The 24,514-nt window shown below is 49.2% G+C and overlaps 1 protein-coding gene across 5 annotated transcripts; it reads right to left on the bottom strand.

The window, feature by feature from the left end:
• Positions 1–269: 269 nt before the first annotated feature.
• LAS1L (LAS1 like ribosome biogenesis factor) lies at positions 270–19,960 on the bottom strand. Of its 5 annotated transcripts, none has more exons than XM_061178639.1 (14): positions 19,507–19,960; positions 18,608–18,733; positions 17,537–17,606; positions 16,623–16,704; positions 15,834–16,172; positions 15,503–15,549; positions 14,530–14,639; positions 12,704–12,789; positions 12,291–12,341; positions 11,755–11,961; positions 11,251–11,398; positions 5,598–6,139; positions 2,558–2,705; positions 270–643 (listed from the first exon to the last, which is right to left on the bottom strand). In XM_061178639.1, the coding sequence occupies exons 1-14, from the start codon at positions 19,695–19,697 to the stop codon at positions 511–513; spliced, it is 2,280 nt and encodes a 759-aa protein (XP_061034622.1). In that variant the 5' UTR covers positions 19,698–19,960; the 3' UTR covers positions 270–510. The 5 variants fall into 5 exon arrangements, with proteins under 5 accessions (XP_061034622.1, XP_061034621.1, XP_061034624.1 ...); XM_061178638.1 differs by having other exon boundaries at positions 2,558–2,708; XM_061178641.1 differs by lacking the exon at positions 12,291–12,341.
• Positions 19,961–24,514: the final 4,554 nt, after the last annotated feature.

Consider the following 24,514-nt stretch of genomic DNA (forward strand, 5'->3'; position numbering starts at 1 on the left):
GAATAGCAACAGGAAGACCTGGGTCTTCCAGCTGTCAGGGAGGTTCTGAGCAGATTCCCCTGATGCTGGCTGGGCTTTATGGCCAACAATGCCTCTTCTGGGGCCTGATGCTTCCTAGTGAGCTGGCCCCACACTACATTCCAATGAGGGGAGTGAAAATGGTTTGAGTCAGAAAAAAGGCATAAAAGGGGCAGTGGACCCAGATCCTGCTCTGTTATGATCCCACTTTTTCCGGAGCCCCCAGAATAAAGGAAGAAGCACACAACCCCTCATCTCACAAACACCAAAACAGTTGCCTGTTTATTGTTTTTCAAAACAAAAAACTAAATGAAACAAAGCAAAACAAAACAAAACATATTCAAAATCCTATGTGATGGAAAGCTGAGCTGATATGGCTGATGCAGGCTGTCTCCCAGCTTGTTTTATGGAGCACTAGGTGCACTGGGGGAGTGGGGGGGAGTGGGCTGTTGCCCCAGTAGCACTGGATGAACACCTGCACCAGGGCTGGCATCAGAAGAGCTGTAGGCCACTTTTGAGCCCATGCAGTTGGCCCTGGCTCCAGAGAAGGCCGTCCAAGTTGCCACTGTCATTGCTGCCGCTGCTGCAGTTGCCACTGCCAATGCTGCAGCTCAGGCCCAGGGTGCTGCAAAGAGAGGGGAGAGGGGAGGTCAGTCAGGGAAGGAGGCAGCTTTAGGCTCTGGAGGGGCTAAGGGTGCTTGATGTGTGTGTCTATGGGAAGGGCCCACGCTCTTGCCTGGCTTTACAAAGAGACTGGAATACATCTGAGAAACCACTTCAAGATGGGCCCCAAGGGTGGCTCTGCCCTGCCCTCAGTTGAGGGAGGAGGGAGAAAAGGAGTGGAACTTTTCAAATGAAACTTTATATAGAACCCCAGTACCTAAACCAGATTAAAGCAGAGCTATTTGGGTTGAGGTAGGAAAGGAAGACCTGCACCACCCTACCCCCAGGAAGGTATTGAAAGTGGCTGCCTTAATAGGCTTTCTTCTAAGGCCCTAGATCTTGGGGGCCCAGAGGACCCTGGGCTGGATGCCTCCCACCCCAACAGCAGGTTAAGGGGCCCAAGGCCAGGCTTAGGCTGCAGGGCTAGGCCCAGCTCCCATCTCAGGATTGCAAAACTGCCCTAGGGAGAAGACTGCCCTCCTCTTCCCTGGCCCTGCTCAGAACACTCTTGCTTCCCCTGCTTCCTGCAGGTCAAAAGTCCTTCCAGGTAGATGAGGGTGACAGCTGAAAGCAAAGTCATCATCTTTCCTCTCAGGGAGATCCATGGTTACACTAATGCAGCTGAAAAAACCCTTACAGATGATCTAGCCCCATCCCCTCCCATCACTCACCATCTCACAGACAAGGGAACTGAGGCTCAGAGATGAAAAGGGACTTGCTCAAGGCCACACAGCCAAGTCGGGGTGGAGCTGAGACAAGGAGCAGGGGTGGGCATGCTGGCTCCAGCTGAGGAAGTCTCCCTACTACAGGGGGTGTGGGACTGGGCCTCCTTCTGGATATAACAGCTCTACCTGCCCAAACTTCACCCTTGATACCTTGATGTTCATCAAGACAGCCCTACCCAAGGGAGAGGAGGTCTCTCTCTCAGACATGTGGGCCCCACTCCCAACTACAGACCACCTGGCTTCCCCCACTGCCTCCTCTCCTCTCCAAGAGGCCTGCTGCCCCGGCTTACAACAGAGAGTCCATGACACTGCCTTGGGCCTGGCCTGCTGCTGAGGTCCCTGGGTTCCATAGCCCTCTCTCTGAATGTCTAGAAGAAGAGAGGGGCTCATCTCCCATGCAGTGGGCAGGCAGCACAGGGACAGACTGTTTCAGGGGCCCACAGAGGTCTCTCTCTGGTACTCACAGGATTGTCCTGGTCACAATGGCCCCGCATTCTGGAATGTACAGGCCCTCTGGACAGGCTCCTTTGTGTTACCAGCAGAGCCCCTCAGCAAGGGCTGCTTGGTTCCTGGCTCCCTGATGACCCAAGGGCTCCTACGCCTGTGATCCAGAGGTGAGTTTCGAGGGACAGCATGGAGCCCTGCGTAGGCCTTGCTACCAAGATGCCTGGACAGTGCAGGGAGGCCTACTGATTACTCTGTGCACCTTTGGACAAATCCCTTCCCCTTTCTGGGCCTCAGTTTTCTCCTCAGGAACATGAAGAAGTTAATTAGAGCACCCATTCTTGACTTTTTAGGAGTGGTGGATCCTTTAGAGAATCTGTTGAAAGCTATGGACCTCTCCCTTCCCAATACACACACACACACATACACACAAACACACACACACATGCACGCATGCACAAACCAGATGCAATCTGAGAGGGATGCCAAGCCAGTTCTGTGTGGCTGCCTCACTGGTCCCCCACACTAGGGGCTAGGACTCCTGGCAAGGGCCCAGCCAGGGACTGGAGCTTATATTTCACTCATTTAGGCCCTGACTGGGGACAGTTACCTCCCCCATCCACCCCACTCTATGTTCTTCCCTTCCTCCCTCCCTCCTGCGGGAGGCAGAGAAAGGGGTGAGAAATCCTGCTGCCATGGGCACTCACCCAGTCTTGCATGCTGGGGGTTCCAGCCGCTGGTCTAGCACAGGCTGGTCCAAAAGATACATGGTGTCATAATTCTCCAGCATAAGCTCTGATGGGTCCTCGGTCTGACCTGGCATTCGGCCTAAGGGGAAAGTGTCCCATCGTACATCTTCTGTGGAGCAAAGGGAGGAGGCAAGAGAGGGCTGAGGAGCTAGTTCTCAGATGGGTGCACAAGCCCACCTACTCTGTCCATCCACCCACCTTACTTAGCCTGCTCAGCACAGGCTGTTTATCTTCATCCTCACTCCTCTCTGCATCATTTCTCATCATTTCTCCTCTCCACCTTAGCACTCCCCGTCCCTTCCATACTCCCCCATACACTCTTCATGGTCCTTCTATGTGTTCACATGCAGCACCCCCACCACAGCCACCCCCAACCCCCACATACCATGCACACAACTATCACAACTATAGACATTTTTGTTCCTCTCTACTCTTCTTCTCCCACTTCCCCAAACATGTCCCTACACAGACACAGATGACACCTTCTTCAGACCTGGCTGTATCACTGCCTCAATCGCTCACCCTCGCCCCTATTTTCACACACGCATATATATATATCCTGGAGAGTCCGGATGCCCCAGAATTCCCACCGCACCTCCTCCCCAAACTGAAAGATACCTCTGCATATCTGAATGACCTAGATATCCTACACATCTATGCACAACCACCCTCCCAACGTGTTTGAGTGCCACATCATTTCTTAGCAGCCTTGCCTTGAGAGATATACATACAGGCCCACATACCACCTCAGGGTGAACACTCTCTCAGCGGTTATCATGCTCTCCCTGCCCCCTGCAAGGTCTTGTTGCCCCAGATATGCACACAAAGAACATCCCTTCTCTAGGGAAGGGCTGTCTCATTGCATATCCCACCCCCTATAGATGCCTCAATATACATACATAAGCACACAGACCAAACCCTCCACTCAACAAATGTTTCCAGTTTTACTCCCTGCCTCTCATACTTCTCATGCACAGGCACACAAACCAGAAATCTTAACATTCCTGCATCTCCACATATGTGTATACACATACAGAGGAAGTAACAACAAGGGGGAGAGGGAAAGATTTCAATGCCCTAGCCTTTCCACGTTCACAACCCCTCCCCACCCCTGTCATACTCCACTTCGGAATGGACCATGTCAGGCACTCCCCACCCACTCTGTCCTATCACTTAAGTACCCTCCACACAGTATTATATTAAATCCCTTCCCCATCCTTACACTAGTGTATCCAGTGTTTTCAAGTGAAGCCTTCACTGGTGAGCTCCTCCAAGTAGATCCAGTTTCTGGCCTCCTGCATCTCCCTGGTACCCAAAGAATTCTCCCTGTCATTATGCCCCTGGCATTCTGGAAAGTATCAACCCTGGACTAGAGATTTATGTTACTCAAAGAACCCCCACAGGAAGGGCTGTACCTCTGCCTGCCCATCTCCCCATCCCTGGCTCTCTTACATGAAGGAAGCTGTGACTCTCTTAACACCCTGCATTGCCCTATGCATACAAAGACACCTTTGTACAAGGGACCATTCCCCCATGTCTGTCACTGACCTGACCATCCTCCCTACTCCCAACCCTGTCTATATCACTGCCCTTGGCTCTCTAGCCTGATACCTTTGTACATGTCCCCTCAGTGATAGCACAGACCACACAGGCCATCTCAAGATGGCTGTTTCACTGCCTGTTCTCAGGCCTTTCCATATCCCCCCACCTCTTATTGTTTCCACTTCTCTCCCTCATACAGATGCCTCCTGGTCCCCATAGGTCTTAGCAACCCTGCCTCCTCTTCCAAAAACATATATGACCATGTGTGCATGTATGCACAGATGCACATACAGCCCACTTCACACTTTCTCTTTTCACAACCCTTACTCTCTCTCTCTCTCTCACACACACACACACACACACACACAATTCTGCCTGAGTCACTGCCCCTCCCTTTGAATATTTACAAACACAGCCCTCCTTGCTCTAAGAGATTTCTCTGTTGCTGTGCCTTGGTTTGTCCAGCACATGCAAGCACATACCCATTCACACACACACACACATAAATATGTTCCCCCATCCGTAGCACTCAGGGCCTTTATGTCCCAGCCGTTCCACACACACGTCCATATAAGGGCAAAGACTTCACTTTCCCCCTAAGCTCCTTCACTGCTTCCCCTCTCTCTCCCTGTTGTTCCCCACCATGCCTACCCCACACCATACCCAGTCCCAGCCCCAGGCTCCATCACATGGGCTGTGCCCCACGTCTACCCCTGCCTCCAGCGTGTACACATACACACATGCCCATGTGCACACATCAGACTGTTCATTCCTGTGGAGTCCCCCTGCCTTAAGGTTCCTGCTCCCCAACCCAAATGAGGGCATTCAAAATACCACCCTCAGGAGCTGACTCATGTTCCCCCACCTACCATTCAACCTCCTGCTCCCTCCCGGCTTTGTCTCACTAACTTGTACGCTCACCAAAAAACTGCACTGCTCCTTATTCTCCCCCTTCTGATCTCATTTCCACTTCCACTGACTGAATACCCCTGGGTTCCTTCTTTCTCATACACACAGCAAAATCCTGTCCTATCACCAACCAGCCTCCAGGTGTCCATACACATTCACATATACACAGAAAGCACTATTCTTTGGCTCCTTGCCCCGATCACTGCACATGAAAAACACACGCAGAATCATACATATATCAACCACCTACCTCTAGCTTTCTGTGTTTTGCTGCCCAGTGCCCACACCCACACCAACCTCTCTGAATGTGCTCTCTGCATGAGGCAGTTGGCAGCATGACAGTGCTAAGGTCCCTGGCGCTCACATGCTCCATCTTAAGGGGGAGGGAAACCAGCTGTCATCCACACGCCAGGCTGTCTCCCAGGCTTGGCTCATGCTGGCTACCTCCTGCTACTTTCCATCCTTTCTCTAGGGTGAAGGGAAGCCTCAAGAGCCAGCCAGAGAGGGAAGATAGATGTGGGGAGAAAGTGGATATCAGGCTTCTTACCTGAGCTAACTTGCCATGCAGAGCCCTCCAAAGCTCCTCTTTTCTGGGCCAGGAGCCTGGCATTCTCAGCAGTGGGGGACTCTTCCTCCATAGAGAAAGGCCCCACTTCCATCCTGTCTTCCTCCTCATAATCTTCGTAGTCGTCATCATCGTCGTCATCGTCATCGTCGTCGTCATCATCATCACCTTCCTCCTCCTCCTCCCACTTCTGGTCATCATTTTCCTCTTCCTCCTCCTCTTCATCATCCTCTTCCACCTGGTCTTCCAAGGCCTCTTGATTCTCCTTCTCATCTTCCTTGGCATCATTAAGGCTGCCCTGTTCCTCCTGTTGCTGGGCTTCTCCTTCAGGTCCAGAGCTCGAGCCAGCTGGTTTGAGGCTCCAGTATAGGCTGTCCAGTGTGTATGGAGACTTCCCAATGGGGGAAGCCTCTGAGCCCTCCTGCGCCAGGTTGTTTTCTCCACTCTGGGTATAAATGGAACAGATGCGCAGCAGCTTCTCCTGCTCCTCGTCTGGCAGGACCTGCCCCATGGCTTTGAAGATGCTGAGAAGAGGGATGGAGTAAGAAAGATTCAAAATCTCAAGTCATTTTATATCCCAAAACTCCAGTTTGAATTTGGTCTCTGAGCTTCCAGACCTGCCTCTGAAAGGCAGTGCAGTAGAGCAGACACAACACAGATACAAGAGGACCATGGACCCTGAACAAGCTCCATAATTCATCTCTGTGGCTCACTTCCACTCTCAGTAAAATGAGGACAATAATGGCACCTAATTTAGAGGGTTGTTGAAAGGAGTAAATAAGATAGCTCACACAGAATGCCTGGCACAGTGCCTGGCACATAGTGAGCAAGCAATAAATGATAGCTATTAATCTGTACTGAAATGCTATGTAAATACACAAACTAGCCAACAGGCCTGCAGGGCTGGACATGAGAATAGCAGATCCCTCTCTTTAGCTGAGCAATCTATCCTGAGCTCCAAAGATATGCCTGGAAGTGTGCTGTGCTCCTTCTGCATGGAACACAAAGTGTGATCCCTTTTGGGGGGCAACTACAGCCCAGCCTGGAATGGAGGAAAAGAAAAAAAAAGCAGCAGCTGACAAGACAAAGCAGAATGTGGGAGGGAGGCCAGATGAGCACTGCAGACCTGGGCACTACAGGAGCTGGGGGGAGGCAGAGAGCACAAGGAGGGCAGGAGAGATCAAGGGAAGGCTTTGTGCAGAGACAAGAGCGAGCACACCGGGCTGTGTGCATGCGGTGAGAGTAGCCTGGCTCGAGGGGAAGGGCTGTGCTGAGGAGCTGTGGGAGCAAGAGAAGCCTGCAAAGGTTAAGTGTGTGTGTGTTGGGGGTCATCTGATGTGTTTGAGCACAGGTGAAGGCTGCATTTCTGAAGATCACCATGGTGACCATGTGGAGGATGGCCTGGGTGGGGCAGCCTAGAGTCAGGGAGACCAGGGAGAGTCGGTGAGGGCTGACCTAGGGCACTGGCAGCAGAGATGGGAAGGAGAGAAGCTGTGAAGGCCAGACAGACAGAGAGCAGGGCTTGGTGATCAGATGGTAGGGGGAAGGCAGAGGAGAGTTAAAGATGATGACATGGTGCACACAAAGGACGGCGCTAACAGCAAAACCACCAACAAACACAGAGCGGTTGGGAAGGAGAGCTCCTGGGGAGGAAGAGGGTGAGTACCCCTTGCAGAGCCTCACATAGAACCGGGCACCCAGCAGGCACCTGGTCACTGCTGGAGGCATGGGTAGGATGGACAGATGGATAGTTTCCTTCTAAGTGTATCGAGTTTGAATTGTGGGTTGTTCACAGAAGGAAGGGCCATGTGCTCAGCGGGCTGTTTTCTCTCTGGGCCCCATAGGCAGACCGGACACATAGGTGTGGTTGCTGGTCACTGGCTGCTGGGGGTAGGGCTGGGAGCTAGTGACTCCACTGGGAGACCCTCTCTGCAGGGCTAATTTCATATTCCAAGATGGCACTGGCTCAAACTGAATTGATATTGGCTGGCTGGGGGAAGCTCTCAAAAAGCTTCCAGCCTTACTACTAAGAGGAAAAGCCAGAGGGAAAAGCCAGAGAGAAACTCTCTTCCCTCTCACTGTGGTCCATTTGTATGATTAATAATAAATATTCCCAGGTACTTTATATTGGCAAGATGCCATATTACCACTGTTTATTATTACCCACCCGCTCTCTCAAGCTATCTAGTCTGACCACTGAGGTGCAGGGGTGATATGAATCTTAAAATCCATCTCCTTCCTCGGGTTTGCCTGGTCACAGCTAGGGACTGAGAAGGTCACAGGTCAGGCTGGTGGAAAGAAGGTGGACTTTGGACTCATAAGCCCTGGGCCCAAATCCCTGTCCCACCATCAACAAATTGCATGACTTTTGGATAAGTCACTTCACACTATTCAGAACCTTGGTGTCTTTCTTATCTGTCAAATAAGAGTATATAATATCTCCACCTCCAAAGACTGCTGTGTCAAGTGAAATGAAAATGCTTCTACAAACACAGCACCATGTCCGACACTTAATTGCCAGTGGTATCTTTTATTTTTCCTGTGGGGAAAAGAAAAGTTACGTTCTGTATGTGCAATCTAATGGAACACTGTAGAAAGAGCACAGGAGTAAGGACAGTATATCTGGATTCTGGTTTCTGGCCCCAGCTCTGACTTGCAGACTTGTTACTGACTTGCAGCCTAATACCTGGGGAAATCCCATTTCCCAATCTGTGTAACAGGATGATTAGGACTAGATTCACTGATTATCTGCGAAAGGCAGGATCTGTGCACAAGAAATCGTACCCAAGTGAGCCGCTGTTACTGCTGGCATGTGTCGCATCCCTCTGGTATGCCTGGGTTGGGAGAAGATCTCTGTGGTCCAGACTTCTCCAAGACCAGCAGCTTCCACTCTGTAGGCACTTAGGATTGGAAAGTACCTAGAAGGCCACCTATCCAACCTCTCCGTGCTGCTCTTTTCATTCCCTCCCCCCCTTACATACACATGCCATGTTCCTTCAGAATTTTGAAATTTCCTTTATTCTTTCTCTTGCTGGAATTGCTCAAATGCCTCTAGGACTTTTTGGTTCTCCTCCCAGTTTCCCACCCATCCATATCACTTCCAGTCTAGAGCGCACACATCTGGAGATTTGGCTGTTTGGTTCAGTCCCATCTCCTGGAGGTCTTGCACTGGCTGACTTCTGTCAACAAGGCTACATTTTTCTCTTATAAGTTACTTATAAGATACAACTGTGCCCTAAATGTCATTAGGGTTCAAGAAAGACTTTCTGACTCCATGGGAAAGATCAGGGGACTAAGACGGTCTTAGCATCCAGACTCCCACTTCATTTATTCCTCAAGCATGGAGTCAGTTCCCACCAGAGACAGCACTGCTGGCAATGAGACAGCAGAGTACAGTTCAGTTCAACAACATTTACTGAGGTTTGTTTGGGGCCTGGACTTGCATGGCGTGCTGGGGCACAGATGGCTAATGCAGAACCCTTGTCCTTGAAAAGCTTAGTCTGATAGAGGGAAGGAGACACTAGGGGAAAGACAGAATCTCAGATTTGAGAAGTACTTGAGAGAATCAACATGACACAGTAGATAGTGCTGCCACCAAGTGAGATAGGGAGCAGAGGAGGAAGTTCACTTTGGGGCTGGGGTGGGGAGTAAGATGACCCATGCTCTTTCGGTCACAGTAACGTGCCTGGAGGCCATCTAAGGGGAGATATCTGGCATGCAGTCAAATACAGGAGGTTGAATCTTAGGGGAAAGGCCTGAGCTAGATAAAGAGATTTGAGCTTTGGTACTTTACTGGAACTAGTAAAAAAGCACAGGCATTTGAAGGAGGGAGTGGTAAACAGCATCAATGCGGCAGACAGTCAATGGACAAGGGCCCACTGGATTTGGTAATTAGGTCAAAGCAGCTCTGGGGATGAATGCCAAATTGCAGCAGCTTGAGGAGTAAGAAGGTAGTGAGGAAATTGAGACTGCTGAGTGTAGACTACTCTTTTGAGATGTTTTGATAGGAGAGGAAGGAGTGATAAGCTAGTGATAACCCAACAGAAGGATGCAGGGTCAAAGGAGATTTTGCTTGTGTTGCTGTTATTGTTGTTTGGTTTAAAGATAAGAAAAACTCAGGCACTGTTCACAGGTTGAAGAGTAAGAGCCAGCAGAGCAAGGGAGAGGCTGGGGTGAGGCCCCAGTGATGCTAGCAGAGGTAGCTCCAGAGCACAGGTGGAGGAGGAGGCTTTGAGGCTGGGCAAGGCCACCTCATCCTGAGACTGGCGACAACGTTGAGTGTAGCCGCAGATCAGTTCACGAGGGCTGGACCTCAGGTCGAGGGGGCCCTGCTGGAGGCCTCCATGTGCTTGAGGAAGCTAGGGTGAAACGGGAGGGGGGGGTGGGGCTTGAGATGAGTGGTAAGGGTTTTCAGAACAGTCAGGAAACAGGAGAGAAAGTGGGCAGAAAACAAGTAAAAGTTCAGACAAGCAGAACTGAGGCCTGGCTTGAGATTAAAAATCATACCTCTGCAGTGGCAGCAATCCGCAGGGCTATGTGGTTTTCTCCAGCAGAGCTCAGCTACCCGGGCTGAGGAGTGGGAGAAGCAGAGTGGGGAGGATCACTCCCAGCTCGGGGGTTTGCAAGTCAGACACGCCAAAGGATGGGCAGAGCTGAGGGTGCTGATGATGGGTGGCTGAAGTGATCAACCACAGATAGGACTGAGGGGAAGCAAAATTGAGGCAGGTAGAAATGGAGGGATGGAGGTCTAGAGGCAGGCAAAGAGCAGATGTTGTGGGATGCGAGGGTGAGAACTGGTAGGACAAGAGGTGGTGGTCACCGAGTGGGATGCTGGGATGTAAGCTTTCAGAGGTGGAATAGCTCTGAGTGATGGAAATGGGTTGCTGAGTGTAGTGGAGAATGAAGGTCACTGGAGGTGAGGAGCTGCAGTGTCAGATGGGTCACTCAAATGAAACAGATATCATTCTAGAAAGCAGGAAGAGAACTGGGTGCTAAAGCCTTCCATGAGTATGAGGGAAGTGGCTCAGGGTCAGGAAATGACAGAAAAAAAGAAAGGGAGACAACCACAGGTATTTACAGGAACCAGCGCAATATTCAGTTTGACCACAGCACCCAGAGTAGACTGGGTAAAGGGGAATCACAGGAGGTATGGTTATCATGATAGGTTGGGGCAGAATCGGAAAGATCTTTGAATGTCAGGCTAAGAAGCCTAGACCTCATTAGGAAGGCAATAAGGAGCCATTGAAGGTTGTTAAGCACCTATGAGAGGTATATTTTGGGAAGATAATAGAGACAGCACTGGGCGTAAAGTCAGAAGAATGGGTTCAATAATAAACAGCAGCTACCATTTATTGTGCACTTACTCTGTACAGGCCACTGTGCTAAACACTCTAGGGGGGTTATCTTGTCCATTTTCATACTGGACTCAGTTCAGCCACGTCTTAAGCTCTGTGATCTTACGCAAGAATACCTTACCCCTCCCCTCTCTGGGACTCAATTCTCTCATCTGTTAGTAGGACGGGGACAGGACTAGGTGTCCTTGCAAGGGCTCGTCCAACTGTGCCATTCTAGGGCTGTGTGGCCCTGAGGCCTGCAGGGTCTCGCCCTCTTACTGGATGGAATTCAAGAGACTTACAGCTGAAGGAGTTGGGGGCTGGCCCAGCAAGGTGAGCCCAAGCAGGACTCAACCACCTGGGGCCAGTCAAGGGAGGCAGAGCAGTTGAATAGCCTCCAGTTCTTCCTCGCTTCCCACTGGCTTGCAGAAAACCGGCGGGCGTTCCGTCCTGAGAGAGAAGAGAGGGCCTGAGGAGAAGGCACTAGAAAGCCCCCCACCCAATCTTGCACCTCGAAAAGCTTGGCTCTGCCCATCCCTGTGCTCCCAGACTCCGACTCCCCATTCTATACCTCCCAATTGCTCAAAGTATTCAGGACCCTTTGCCCCAGTCCAGTTTACTTGGCTCTGAGAAGAAAAATGTGAAGGGAGATTTGTCCACTGCTGCTGCGGGGCCCTCTTGGGCAGACCTAAACCTTTAACAAGGGATGTGCCCTCCTGGTGCTATTCAGTCGAGAGCTGAGCACAGTGGCAGATGCTCTTGCCTGGGCTGCATTAGGCCCTGGGGCTAGGGCTAGTCTCCCTCACCTGTTTTGGTGTTAGCCACGATCAGTTCAATGGTCCATCTGAGGATGTAGGTGGGCCGGATCCCGGTGTCCCCCAAGGCTGGCAGCTCAGAGAGCATCCTTTCCAGCAGGGCCTGCGTGAAGGTCTGGGAGTGCAGGCCCCTGAGCAGGGGCTGCCAGAATTGAGAGAACGGCTTTGGCACCAGGACGTCATTCAAGTCCACGTTTTCTGGTTTGTGAGAAACACCCATTGACAGGAAAAGGGGAGGCAGGGAGGGAGAGAGAAGGAGGGAGGGAGGGAAGAAGGAGAGGAGAGAAGAGGTCGAGAAAGGGAAAGAGGGAGAGAGAGAAGGAAGGGAGGAAGAGGAGGAGAGAGAGGGAGAAGAAGAGGGGGCCCCACCAACAATAACAGAGTTGCCACCAGAGGACAGGAGGAAAGAGGAAAGTAGAACAGCGGGGAGAGAAACCAGTTAGTATCTGGTAAACAACAACTGACTCAAAATAGAATATAAAAGAAAAAGAGCTCTGGTTCTAGCTTCGGCTTTGTCAATAACTCACTGTGTGACTTTGGGTCAGTACCTTCCCCTCTCTGGACCTCAGTCTGCCCATCTGTAACATGAGGATGTTGGACTAGATGACCTCACAAGGCCCTTCCAGTTCTGCTGTTCTAGCTCTCTAGCAAGTGGCTAGATCACAATTAACATAGCACAATAATGGCATTAAGACCCCCACCCCCACCCCAGCCCACCCCAGCCCACCTCACCCCACCCAATTCCAGGCCACCTAAGGATAGCCCAACAACTACTTATCAGTGGGGCTACATGTTCTGCTCAGCCAAGAGGGCTTCCAGTAGCTATGGAACAGCAGTAAACAGCCCTTACCTCCCAGTCCAGGGCCACCCAGCCCACCCCTGGTGTTCTTGCCCAGGATACACAGTACCCTAAGGCTGCAGCGAGCCTCCAGGACCCTACCTTCATAGTCTAACTGCAAAGCTGCCAACTGTTCAAATGTGGGGATGAGAAAGCCGTCATCCAGAAAAGCATCTAGCAGAGCCTCCCTGGAGCAAGAGGACACTAAATTAAGTAAACTGAAACAGGCAGAAGACCCTCTTCTACTCCCCTACCCACTCCCAAGGCAGCTAATGCCTCTGACTCAAATGGCCAAACCAGCATGGGGGAAAAGGAAGGCAGCTGACAGTTGGTTCTCAGGCCTCAGCCTCCCTGAGTCAGGGGCTGAGCCAAAGACTGGGATCTGTGGGTTTTGAACAAGCATTTACCAAGCACAGGCAAATCTAAGGCCCATAACAAGGGCAGCAGTGGCTGAACAAGCCCGAAAGCACAGATGAAGAAAAGTCCCAGGCCCACAAAGGAGTTAAATGCTTGAGGTTATAGGGTCAAGGGCTTTTAGACTTTAGTTCCTGCTCAGTCTTTGTTTCCCTTGACAGTCTTCCAGTCTCCTACCCCTCCCCTTCTCCCTGGTTACCCTCTTTCAGATCTTACAAGCAGAAACTTTGGGGACTCAATTGCTGGGCCAAATATTATATTATCCTCATTCCTAAGGACCCCAAGAACCCAGAACTAAGATACAGAGGTTAAAAGTATAAGCTATAGGGGTAATCTCTCATCCCCATCTAGCTCAAACCAAAACCAGCAACATCCAGCTGTCTCCTCCAGAGCTAGCAGTTCCCTAAGAGAGGCTCTCCTAGCTGACTGGGCTGAGGGGGAACAAGAGCTCCCAAGGTGTCTCAATGTCTGGAGGGTTGTCATGCTCAGATCCCTCCCTCTACCAGGCTCAAGGAGGAAAGAGTTGTCCTTCCGTCCATCTCCCATCTCCTCAGGTCAGTATGCAGGAAGAGCACTTAAAACAGTCAGCCAGTTGCCTGCTCAGCATGACCAGGCAGACACTACTGTATAGCACAAGGATAGTTTTCCAAGCTACTGAGGGGGCCACCACTCACCCCTTTACTGAAGGGTACAGCTAAGAAGCCTAGGCTGGGCAGACACTGATAAAACACCTTTGGAACTACTGGTATCCCGGGAATAAAGAAGACGCCAGGGACAATCCTAACCTGCACTGCAGGCTCCCACCCAGGCCCACTCTGCCACATATACCACCTTCCTATACTCTCCGCTCCATCCCAGATTCTTTCCAACCTCTTCCCAAAGCCCTTTCCAGCTGAATGTAGGTAGCAAGCCCCAAAGAGCCAGGGAGGAAAGGAATGGATAGACACTGTCTGCTCTGACTGAACTGAGTACTACTTTGAGGGGAAAATAAGGCTCATGGCCATACTGGGTGGGTCAGTGGGGACTTAGTCTTTGGAGGATCCAGGCCCTGGGAAGGCCCCTCCTCTGTCCCCTCAACCACAATTATCCAGGGGACGCTGATCTTCTCTAATAGCAGTTCAAAAGAGACCAGCAGTGCATACCATATATCTTTTACCTCAAACTCGGACAAGAGATTGGCAGTGAAAAAGCAAAAGATAAAGGGCTTTTCCTAGTTGCCAAGAGCTCCACATACCACTGGACAAAGAGGAACAAAGCTGGCCAGGGGATGGATGACAGTAGACATTCCTGCCTCTGGCCATTTCAGTTACTCAGAGTAGGCAACCCCACCTGGTAGCTGGCAGGGTTTGGGGAAGAGGATCATGTGAAATGCAGGGTCACCCGTGGGGGGTCAAGATTATCCCTGGGATTTCCTACAGCAGAGGCTGGCAAGCTGGGATATGAAAACCAATTTCAGTGAGGCTGCTACACTCTACCCTAGAGAGTAGGCAGCCCCTGATTACCTAGTTACACACCTGTTCTCCCATGTAATGCCCTTGAGCTCTGCCAGGATGCATTCTACAGGTGGGGACAGGTTATTCCACGCCTTAATGGCCTGAGGTAAATACCTAAATTTCTCCAGCACCTGCCAGCAAAGAGGGTCCCATCAGAAGGCTGGTTCAGCCAGGTAACACCCCCCCCCATCCCTCCAGGATTCCTTCTCATAGGACCTCTCAGCACGTCCCTTCAGGGGATACGGCAGGGTATGCAGAGGTGAGCCCACAATGTCCCTATTGGCCCTGCAACTAAAAATATCCTGACTCTCAAACTCCAGACTTTTTCTTTTTCCTCCCTCCCCACCCCCCAAATTCCCTTGTTATTGTGGCTCTCAATAATCGGATAATCCAATACATAGATATCCAATGGGGGCATTTGGTTGGAGTTGCGCAGAGACCCTTGGACCAAGGGGTGAAAGGAAGCAATGGGTTATGGAAGAAAGTGAATCAGGAGACTCAGGTTCTTGTCCTGGTTCTATCACTAACTGCATATGTGACCTTGGGCCAGTTGTTTCACTCATCCATGGCTTCAATTTCTTCATCTGTGAAAAGGAAGGGTTGAGGTGAATGGTTTCTAAGCTTACCTCCCTTCCTGCTAAAACAGCACCCCTCAAGCTCACCTGATCTAGGAAGGTTCCTGGACGCCATCTGCTGATCAGCTGCAGTACCGCAGGTCTATGCAACCACCTAAGCCCTGTTGTTCCCTACCACCCAGTGGGACCGATTATCCACAAACTTCCAGTGATGTGGAGGATCAGCCAACTGGACTCCGCTCCTCTTGTCTCCTTCCTACTTCCCCCCTCTCTCTTTCCAAGAAGAGCTTTGGAAGAGCTTTCCAAGCTTTGCCACTTTTCTTTCAATTTCATTCTTAAGACTTCTCTCAGGTAGCTGGCAAGAAGGAAGAAATGGCTGGGGCAGATGAGAACAGGCCAAGTCAAGGGCACTTTCTTACCTTAAACTGCTCCTCTTCATAGGATACCAGCAGTTCTCGGGCTCTTTCTGAAAACAGAATAGGGAAACAGATAGAGCAGCCAGCCCTGTGCCTTGCTCCTGATGGAATTTTGAGCCCTCTCACCTCATTTCTTGAGTTGTAAATTGTGAACTAGAATTCTTGGCTCTCCTGCCTCACGGGGCTCAAGGAAGATAATTTGTGACAGTAATTTTTTTAAGCTAAGCCTCACCACAACCCCAGAGGAAATACTGAGCCAGGGAAATAACCAGAGTCAACCATAAGCCCGAGTCTTCCAAGCTCATGGGCCCCTTTCTGTATCAAGGACACCTACCATACAACTCTTTATGTCTCACAGCCTTTTGCCAATGTGGATCAACCTCTTTGTTGCCTTCGCTGTCTCCATCAGCCTTGACATCCAGCTCTGCACCTTTCTCCTCATCCTTAGGCTCTGCACCTTGCTCCTCATCCTTAGGCTCTGCACCTTTCTCCTCATCCTTAGGCTCTAGTTTCTGTTCTGTGATGTCATCAACGACAATGTTCTTATCTTCCTCTTGGTCTTCTTCATCTGTCTCTTCCTTGTCCTCCTCCAACTCCCAGGTCTCTCTTAGGCTGTTCTCCAGTTGGCGGCACCAGTAGGTCTTCTGGAGCCAATCCAGGACAAAGTAACAGCCTAAAGGAGGGGAGGAAGGAAGGCAGTGCCATAGTAACAGCCACAGGCAAGCAGCTCCTAGCAGGCCTCCAGCCTCATCTTGCAAACATTATGGGGAGGCCCCAGGTAAGAGGCTTGGCTCCAAGGAGGCACAAATCTCAAATATCTAGAAGCAGCCCCTCTTGCTCTGGGTTATCCCCCAGTTCTTTGCTTCCTCCCACTCACCAGCACATTTCCTAGAAAAAACTTATACCAGACTTGAAGATGGGATGCCAAAAATGGCACGGGGCTAGAAAGTGGGAGAACAGAGACCCCTTAAAGTTTGTGTCCAAGGCAAATGCCTCACTCGCCTCACCCTAGTCTCAGCTCTGACCCCAAGTGAAGACCCTCCTCCCTCTCTCTCCCCCCACAGTGCCACCTAGCCCAGGCCTCTGGGCTTAACTGTGATAGGTATACTCCCTGGGGACTCACCCCTGCGGCAGTCATTTATATGGGGCATTTTCTTGTGGGTCAACTCATGGCGAAGTTCAACAATCCAATCCGGAATGTTCACCTGATTGTGGGGGAGGGTGTGAGTGCAGAAATTAGAAAATATTAAAGCAGAAAGGGCCACAGAGATGAATTAATCTGGCTTCTCCCCATTTTACAGATAGAGAAACTGAGCTCCTGAGAGGAGGTTTCGTTCTTAGTGGCAGAGCCAAGATTAGAAACCAGGTCTCCTGATTCTCTTTACGCTCTGTGGAAGTGATGTTGAAAATCAGAAGACACTCGCCTCCCCCAACCACCAACTACCCTCCTCCAATGAAGAGATTCCTGTGAATGAGCATTAACAATCACCTTCTTCAGCCTCCCTCTGCCCTTGTCTGTACCAGTTGCTCTCCCAGGGTACCCTTTACTCTCCCCTCTCTTCCTCCCTTCCTCCTTCTCTCCCAGACCTCCTCCAGGAAGCTTCTCTTGATGGCTGAGAACCTGTCTGCCATCTGGGTCTCTACACACCTCCCATACCCACTCAAGGCAGGAATTTCTCGCATTTTCACCCTGCTTGGTTGAGTTTGTCTCCTCCTTCAGACTGTCAACAACCAGAGAGCAGGCACTTTAACTGCCACCTCTTTCCTGTCCCCACTCAGGGGTGCACTGGGGTGCTTCAGCTTCACCTGGGCCACTCCCAGCAAGCTGGGCAGGCCAAGCCCACTGAAGATAGCAGCCATGAGCAAGGGAGCAAGTCTGCTTCTTTCAAGCTGGAAGCTGAGGCTCTGGGGCTCTTGCTGGGCTTGGCTGACAGTGGTGGGATGAGCTAGTCTGACTGTACCCACATCACCCCACGCCCCATTTAGTGAGCCCTCCTGAGAAGAGAGAATTTAGCAAGGCCACTTTATCATACACACCTCCTGAGCCAGGAACTTGAGAGGGAGCTTGGCAAACTTTGTCTTCCTCTCCGAGATAAGGTTCACAAACCTGAGTTTGGGGGAGAAATAAGTGGCATAGCCCAAGTAACTGTTTTATTCAAACCAGTGGGGCTTTAAAACACCTTGCTGAGTTACTGACACCTTGCATTTCCACAACCTTTCCAATGACTGTTCTGTCCTGTTCTTATGGTTGGTGTCAGCCAGAGCAGGAATGGTTCCATCCAGTCTAACATTTACTGAGACTCTGCCCTGTACTGAAGCCATACAAATGAATAAGACACTGCTCTGGCCTTAAAGAGTTCAGTCTAGGATAAATAATCATGACATAATATAACATATTATGCTAGAACATAATATGTTATAAATGCTACAACAAAGGACTACATCAAATGATACGGGGAGCACAGCTAAACAATGGAGAAGGTAAGAAGAGCTAGGGAGGACCTCAAGGCAGACAAAGCAAACAGTATGAGCTAAGCAAAGACTCTGACAGATGAGAAAACTCAGAGGCAACCTTTTTCCTGATGTACATGATACAGCTAGAACCACTCTGAGTCACTTTGTAAATCAGGAACTCCCGGCCCATGTCTCCATTTCCACAACTCAGTAACCTTTCAGTGTTCATGGAGAGAATGGAAAAAAGGTGTAGATAGGGGTAGGATTAGAAAATCCACATTAAATCATGGCCAAGGACATTGAACCATGCAGAAAAGTTCCTCTGGGTGAAAGAGTAAAAGGGGGAAACTGTCAAGGCTGGAAGAGACCCATAGAGACCACTTGGTCTGAACCACCCCCACCCAACATTCCAAAGAGAGGGGAAGAAAAACGGAAGAGAGAAGGCTCTCAGGAAGAAAGAGGAATGTGTGTTAACAGGGGGTACCAAAAGCTGTCACATTAAGCAATCACAAGGTGACCCATACACAGGGACACACAAGGCTTTTTGCTTCAGGTAGAACCCAAAAGCCAAACTTTGCTTATCATGTGCTAAGCCCACGCCCCCCCCACCCTCAAAAAACCACCCCCCCCCACCCCTACCCATGTAGGTCTTACCTGACCAATGCCATGCCATAGAGCAGTCTAAGTTCATCAGTGCCCAAGCCACCAGTTACATCCATGAGCTTACAGCGTACCAGGTCAGCAGTAGAAGCCACTGCCAGGGGGAGTTCGTTGCCTAACCTAAAGGGCCACAGTCCAGCACCATCATAAAGGTCCTTTACACGGGCCCACCCTCCATCTCAGAACCTAGGTTGTAGGTTATTGCAATTATATACTGGCTCAAGAGTGTGTGGATAGACACAAATCAAGAAGCTGGGAAGAGGGAGGGTAATGTCCCTGGGATCCAATAGTACACAGGATATGAGAGGCTGGTTTAGGGCATACAAAGGATATCTAACTGCTACACAGCCAATCAACAATTAAGTGTGGACACACCTCTTTCTTTCACCCTGAAACCCTCAACTCATTCACCTAGAAAAGACCTTATTCTTGGAGACATTAGCCCCTTGTCTGCTCCCAACTAAATCTTACCAACTGGACTGAAGCGCCCCATTCAAACATGCTTTTGCAGGCAAGCTCCCCCCACCCCCTTCCTATTTCGAATCAGAAATCCACCCTAGAGTGCTACTCCTTAAGCCCAGGCTGGCTCAGCCACAGCGGTGCCCTCTCATCGGCACCCTCCCCAAGATGAGAGAAGGTAAGGGTCAAAGCTCAGACTTGACAAAAGGGCTGTTGAGGCACACCCCGTTTCTTTCCGCAAAAGGGATTAGTGCACGAGCTTGGCTGCGACCTTCCCCCGGGCACTTGGGAGACAAGCAATGCCCAAACCACGCGTAGGGGGGCCATTAGGCATTTAGGAGAAAACTGGAAAATAAGGCCTTACGGAAATTCTACAAAGGAAGAGGTGAAGTGCCACCAGCACGCAGGCAGGAGGGCTAAGCCTGCCGCCTTACCTGCTCCTCCACACGGTGATGCGGTTCAGCGCGTACCGCTGCAATTTATGGTCGTCAGAGAACAGATACACCGTCACCTGATCCCACTCGGCCCTACTGAGCCAGGCGACCACGATGCGCTGGGCCCAGAGTGGCGGCGACCCTTTCTCTTTGACGCACTTCCCGCACCACGCACTCCACACGCGATCCATCCCCCGGGGACTCAGGCCTGGCTCAACCCCGGATTCCCACCAGACACCAGGCTCTTTGCCAGGCTTTGGGCCGCCGCACTCCGCACAGCCTCCAGCTCAACGTGCTACCCTCACTCCAAACCGCCGCCGCAGCAGCAACCAATGGGAGAGTGTGACCCCGACGCAAGCCCGCCTACCCCCGTTAGCGCGGCAAATCGAAACGCGAGAGCTAGAGGCCGACCAAACCACAAGTTGCGGGAACGGCCTCTCCTACCGGACGTGTTCTTTCCTCAAAGCAACCGTACCAGCTGCAAGCGTTCAGCCTCAAGGTTCCGCTAATTTCCTGGTTGCTAACGGGATTCTGTCCCAGACCCGGAGGGACACTTCTGGACTGCAGGAGGAATTTTAGTTTGCGCTCCCTGGCGGGCGGGGGAGGGATTGTGGTCGTCCAGTGTACTGGAAATGCGCTTATGTTTTCATTGCCATGAATCAATACCTGATCCAGTAAAACACTATGGACTCTAAAACAAGACTGCAGAGCAAATATCTAGTATCTAAATATCTAAAGTTGGGTTAAAAAAAATCTGCTGGGTTTCACATCTGTACAGTGAGGAGCTTAGACTGGGTGATCTCTAGGTTCTTTTCCATAGCTGAAAATTGTAGGATTCCACTGCTTTGTAGCAATTCCACTGCTATGTTGCTTTCAACATCCACAAAGGTATACTTAGTTTTTCTGCACAATGCCTTGGGATTCTGGAGTTCTGGAGGGGAAAGCAATATTATGAAACCCTTCTGATTTTATGGGTTGGCTAAAATATGTTCAAGACTCTGTCCCAATCTTTCTCACAGAAGTTATTTTCCAATCTAACACATGAGAGAGAACTGTTGCTAACGCTCTAACAGCATTGCTGGGAGTAACTCTTTTCCACTTTACAGCAATAAATTCCAATCCATTCTCTATATGTGCTTCTTTCTCCAGCCATCTTCTCCTAAGATCTAGTCTGCCCATGGTTCTTGAATGATAGTTACTCTGTCCTGAGTAGCCATGCCAAACAGTAGGCCAGGTGTCTTCCAGAAACCAGATACCCTCTCCATGTTCAGGCTCTTAGCTGTGTGCAGGCAAAGACAGGGAGATGGCTTATATGACCCCTTAAGATTCAGTCCAGTCAGAGGAGTTGCCAGGTCTGCAGGAATCATTCATGAACATTTTGGTTTAGAGGTTATTTTTGGATAGTACTTTTCAGGTAAAGGACCCTATCCTTCCCCATTCCTTCCCTATGAATTTGAGGGTCTCCCTATTCCGTGTGTTCCAAGAAAACTTGACAAAGCACATAACAAGAGTACCATGTCTAATATGTGGCAAATGAGTCCTGACACCTATTGAGAATTAGGAATTACTGGATCAAGTCTGTTAAGTAGTGATAGCTTTGAGGAGGCACTGTATTAGTTTCCTGTGGCTGCTATAACAAATTTCCACAAACTTGGTGGCTTAAAACAACAGAAATTATCTCACAGTCCTGGAAGTCAGAAGTCTAAAATCAGTACTGTTTGGCTGAAATCAAGGTGCTGGCAGGGCCAGAGTCCCTCTGGCTGCTCTAGGGGGAAATCCATTCCTTGTCTTTTCCAGCTTCTGGAGGCTACTGGCATTCCTTGGCTTATAGCCGCATCACTTCAATCTTCAAAACCAGCATCTTCAAATGTCTCTCTGCTTTGTCTTCACTTCACCTTTTCTTGGTGTGTGTAAGATCTCCCTCTGCGTCCCTCTACTACATGTGATTGTATTTAGGGCCCATCTGGATAATCCAGGGTAATCTCCCCATTTTAAGAACTTTAATTTAATTATATCTGCAATTAAATTTATTTTTTAAATTAATTTTACTGTATAAAATAGCATTCTTTTATTTATTTATTTTACCATATAAAGTAATGTTCACAGGTACCAGGGATTAGGATGTGGATGTTCTGCCGGTGGTGGGGGGGTGGGTGTGATTCAGCCTACCACAGGCACTATGGAATCTATCCTAGCACATGCTCAAGAATCCTAGGAATCCCTAGACATTTGATGCTGCAGGACACCTCTAGCTGTACCAGTGGGCTTGAATTAAATGAGCACTCTCCAAGTCTAAGGCATTGCTTGTAAAATCTTAAAGTGGATCAAATTTGTCTTCAAGCTACTGCTTCCCCTTATATGTTTCACCATTTCCTTCCCTCTACCCACCCCCAATTTGTGCATCCCATTCACCTAAGGCAGTCCTAAGGCCCCTTCTGAGCACCTACCTATAAGCAGATGCCCTTCAAATCTCCAGCTCTGATCCTAATCTTTCTCTGGAGCTCCAGACCCATTTAATCATTGCACTCAATATCAACCTGTCCAAAACTAAAATATTTTCCCCGTAAGTCTGCCCCCATCCAATAGCCTTCAATCCTAGTAAATGGCAACACTATTCACACAGTCATCCAAAGTTCAATCTCTGCACTCAGACAGCTTGGGCTTGAATTCTAGCTTCACCACCTACTATCTGTAAAAACTTGAGCAAGTTATTTAACTTCTATATGCCTCATTTTCTTCATTTAAAAATGGAGAAAAAAGAGCACTTACTTCATAGGACTCTTATGTGGATTAAAAGAGCTAAGTGTAGAGCCCTTAGAACTGTGCTCAGCACATTGTAAGCACTTGAAATATTAGCCTATACTGCTTTTAACAGTATCATCGTCCACTATTCCACTTCCTCCCTCACCTCCATGCTGACCTTCCCCACAGCTACATAATCTGTCTAGTAAATTCTACTTACTATTTTTTAAATTCAGTCCTCTCCTTGACATCCTCATGGCCATTGCTCTAGTTCAGGCCTTGATCCTCTCTGGATCATGTACTACTTTCCTAACTGGTCTCCCTGCCTCCATCCCTTACACAGCAGGGAAGGGGTTCTCATAAACTGGAACCTAATCTTGTCAGAATCATAAATTCCTGGACTATTTTCCTGAAACAGCAGGCATTAAATGGCTTTTGAAGCGTTTTTACAATTTGGTTCTAACCTACCTTATGTCTAGTTACTCCTTGTACCACATTGAAGTTACAGCTGGTCTCTGAACATGCAAATCTCCTGTAAGCCTCTATGCCTTTGTCTCTTACATTAGCACTATCAATAATGTTCTTTCCTCCCTCTTTTTGGCAAACAATTATTCATCCTTTAAGATTCAACATCCTTTGTCAAATCTAGTTCTCTCAAGCAGAGTAAATGTCAGGCCCTTCTCTGAACCACCACACCACTATCCACATCCTTCTATTGGAGGAAGAGAAGGAAAGAAACATTTGCTGAATGCCTACCATGGGCCAGGCCCCATGCTAAGTGCTTGATAACATTAAACTTTATCTGAGCCCTGGGCTCCAAGAAAGCAGCCACAGTTGAAAAACTCCCTCACCCTTTCTTGTTCTAAAAAAGATGCTAATTGTAAAGTAACACATTGCCCTGGCATATTCCGAGATCAGACCCTCTCCATACTTCCTCATGACTCCCATAGACTTGTGATGACTCTTTTGTTTACCTACCTCTATAAAACTCTAAATTTACTTTCTTTTCTTTGAGCCTTCTCCCTATGGCTATAACCTGAATAAAATCATCTCCTTAATTGCCCTGTGCATTTTATCTTTCAGTGGTGCTCACAATTCTATGAAGGTGGTTTTATTCTCATCCGTTTACAGATGAGAAAACCAAAGCTCAGCTGCATGGCTTTAAATGGTGCCATTAAGAAAGGAGGGAAATGCAATTCCCTCCCAGGTATATATGGCTCTGAAGCCCAGGCTTTCTATAACCTCAGACATAGGCTATGATTTACCTGTTTACAGATCTGCTTCAGACCATGAAAGCTTCAAAAGTGGGGAAATTCAAGGCTTCAATCAGCCTTATCCTTGCTTGCTGAATGAATTCCTGAATAAACCACATCAACTCCTACTAAGGTAGTATTGCAGTTTTTCTCAAACTTTGTTTTTAATCCAGGCCTCTTTTTGATAAGTAGGAAAAACAAATTGAAAGGCTAAACTTCTGAGACAAAGGAGAATTTACATTTTAAATGGAGAAGATAGTGCCTTATCCATAGGAATGGAACCTTCTGAGGAATTTCAGGGCAGGTTGTGGGGGGGGCTAATGTCCCTTCCAAAATCACCAGCCTTCTAAAGCCATAAAGTGGCAGAATTTCCTCAGAGAAGTAGATAATCCACTTGAGAATGGAAGCTACTGTGTCACATTTATTGTTCTATCCAACAATACTCAGAATCAGCTCTGGGAGGTAATAGCCAGAGAACACATCTCAGGTTAACTGCCTGCTTCTATTGTAAGATTCTCTCTAGAATCATAAGAACTTCCCAATGAAGGGGACCCCATAGTTCATCTTATCCAGTGCCCTGACTAAATAGATTGTATCTCAGTCAAATGGGAACCTATACCTGCTTAAGGATTGGTTTTTAGACACTAACAATGCTCACAGTAGGGAGTTGTTATTTGTGTCTAGCCTCCATCTTTTGTTCTGCAGTAACAGTAACGACGGCTTCTTTCAGCTCTCTGCCAAAATGGCGGACAGCCTTATAGATTCAAAGTTCCCACTCAACCCTTAATCTACCTGGATGGGGCCTCTGTTCCAATTCTTAGATTATGTGTTTCTCCTTAATAAAGCTAGATGCTCCTCTACTATTAGCATGAAAGTTTAGATTGGAGCAATGCAAACTGGCTGAGAGAGGGGATCATCCCTTTTAGGAGTCTGTCAGCATTTTTTTAGGCATTAGCTTTCTAATATTTCTGGATCCAGACCTATTGTAAGACACACGTTTCACTTCATGACTC

Source organism: Eubalaena glacialis, chromosome X, assembly GCF_028564815.1.
Source record: "Eubalaena glacialis isolate mEubGla1 chromosome X, mEubGla1.1.hap2.+ XY, whole genome shotgun sequence".
Classification (NCBI taxonomy): domain Eukaryota; kingdom Metazoa; phylum Chordata; class Mammalia; order Artiodactyla; family Balaenidae; genus Eubalaena; species Eubalaena glacialis.

What these genes read in the sequence shown, in the direction of transcription:
- LAS1L (XM_061178638.1), bottom strand. Translation starts at nt 19,697, where the DNA reads ATGGATCGCGTGTGGAGTGCGTGGTGCGGGAAGTGCGTCAAAGAGAAA. An exon ending in TCAAGTTCCTGGCTCAGGAG is followed by an intron (nt 16,705 to 17,536) that starts GTGTGTATGATA and finishes CCCCACAATCAG; the next exon opens with GTGAACATTCCGGATTGGAT. An exon ending in TTTGCAGTTAGACTATGAAG is followed by an intron (nt 12,342 to 12,703) that starts GTAGGGTCCTGG and finishes CTCATGTTACAG; the next exon opens with ATGGGCAGACTGAGGTCCAG.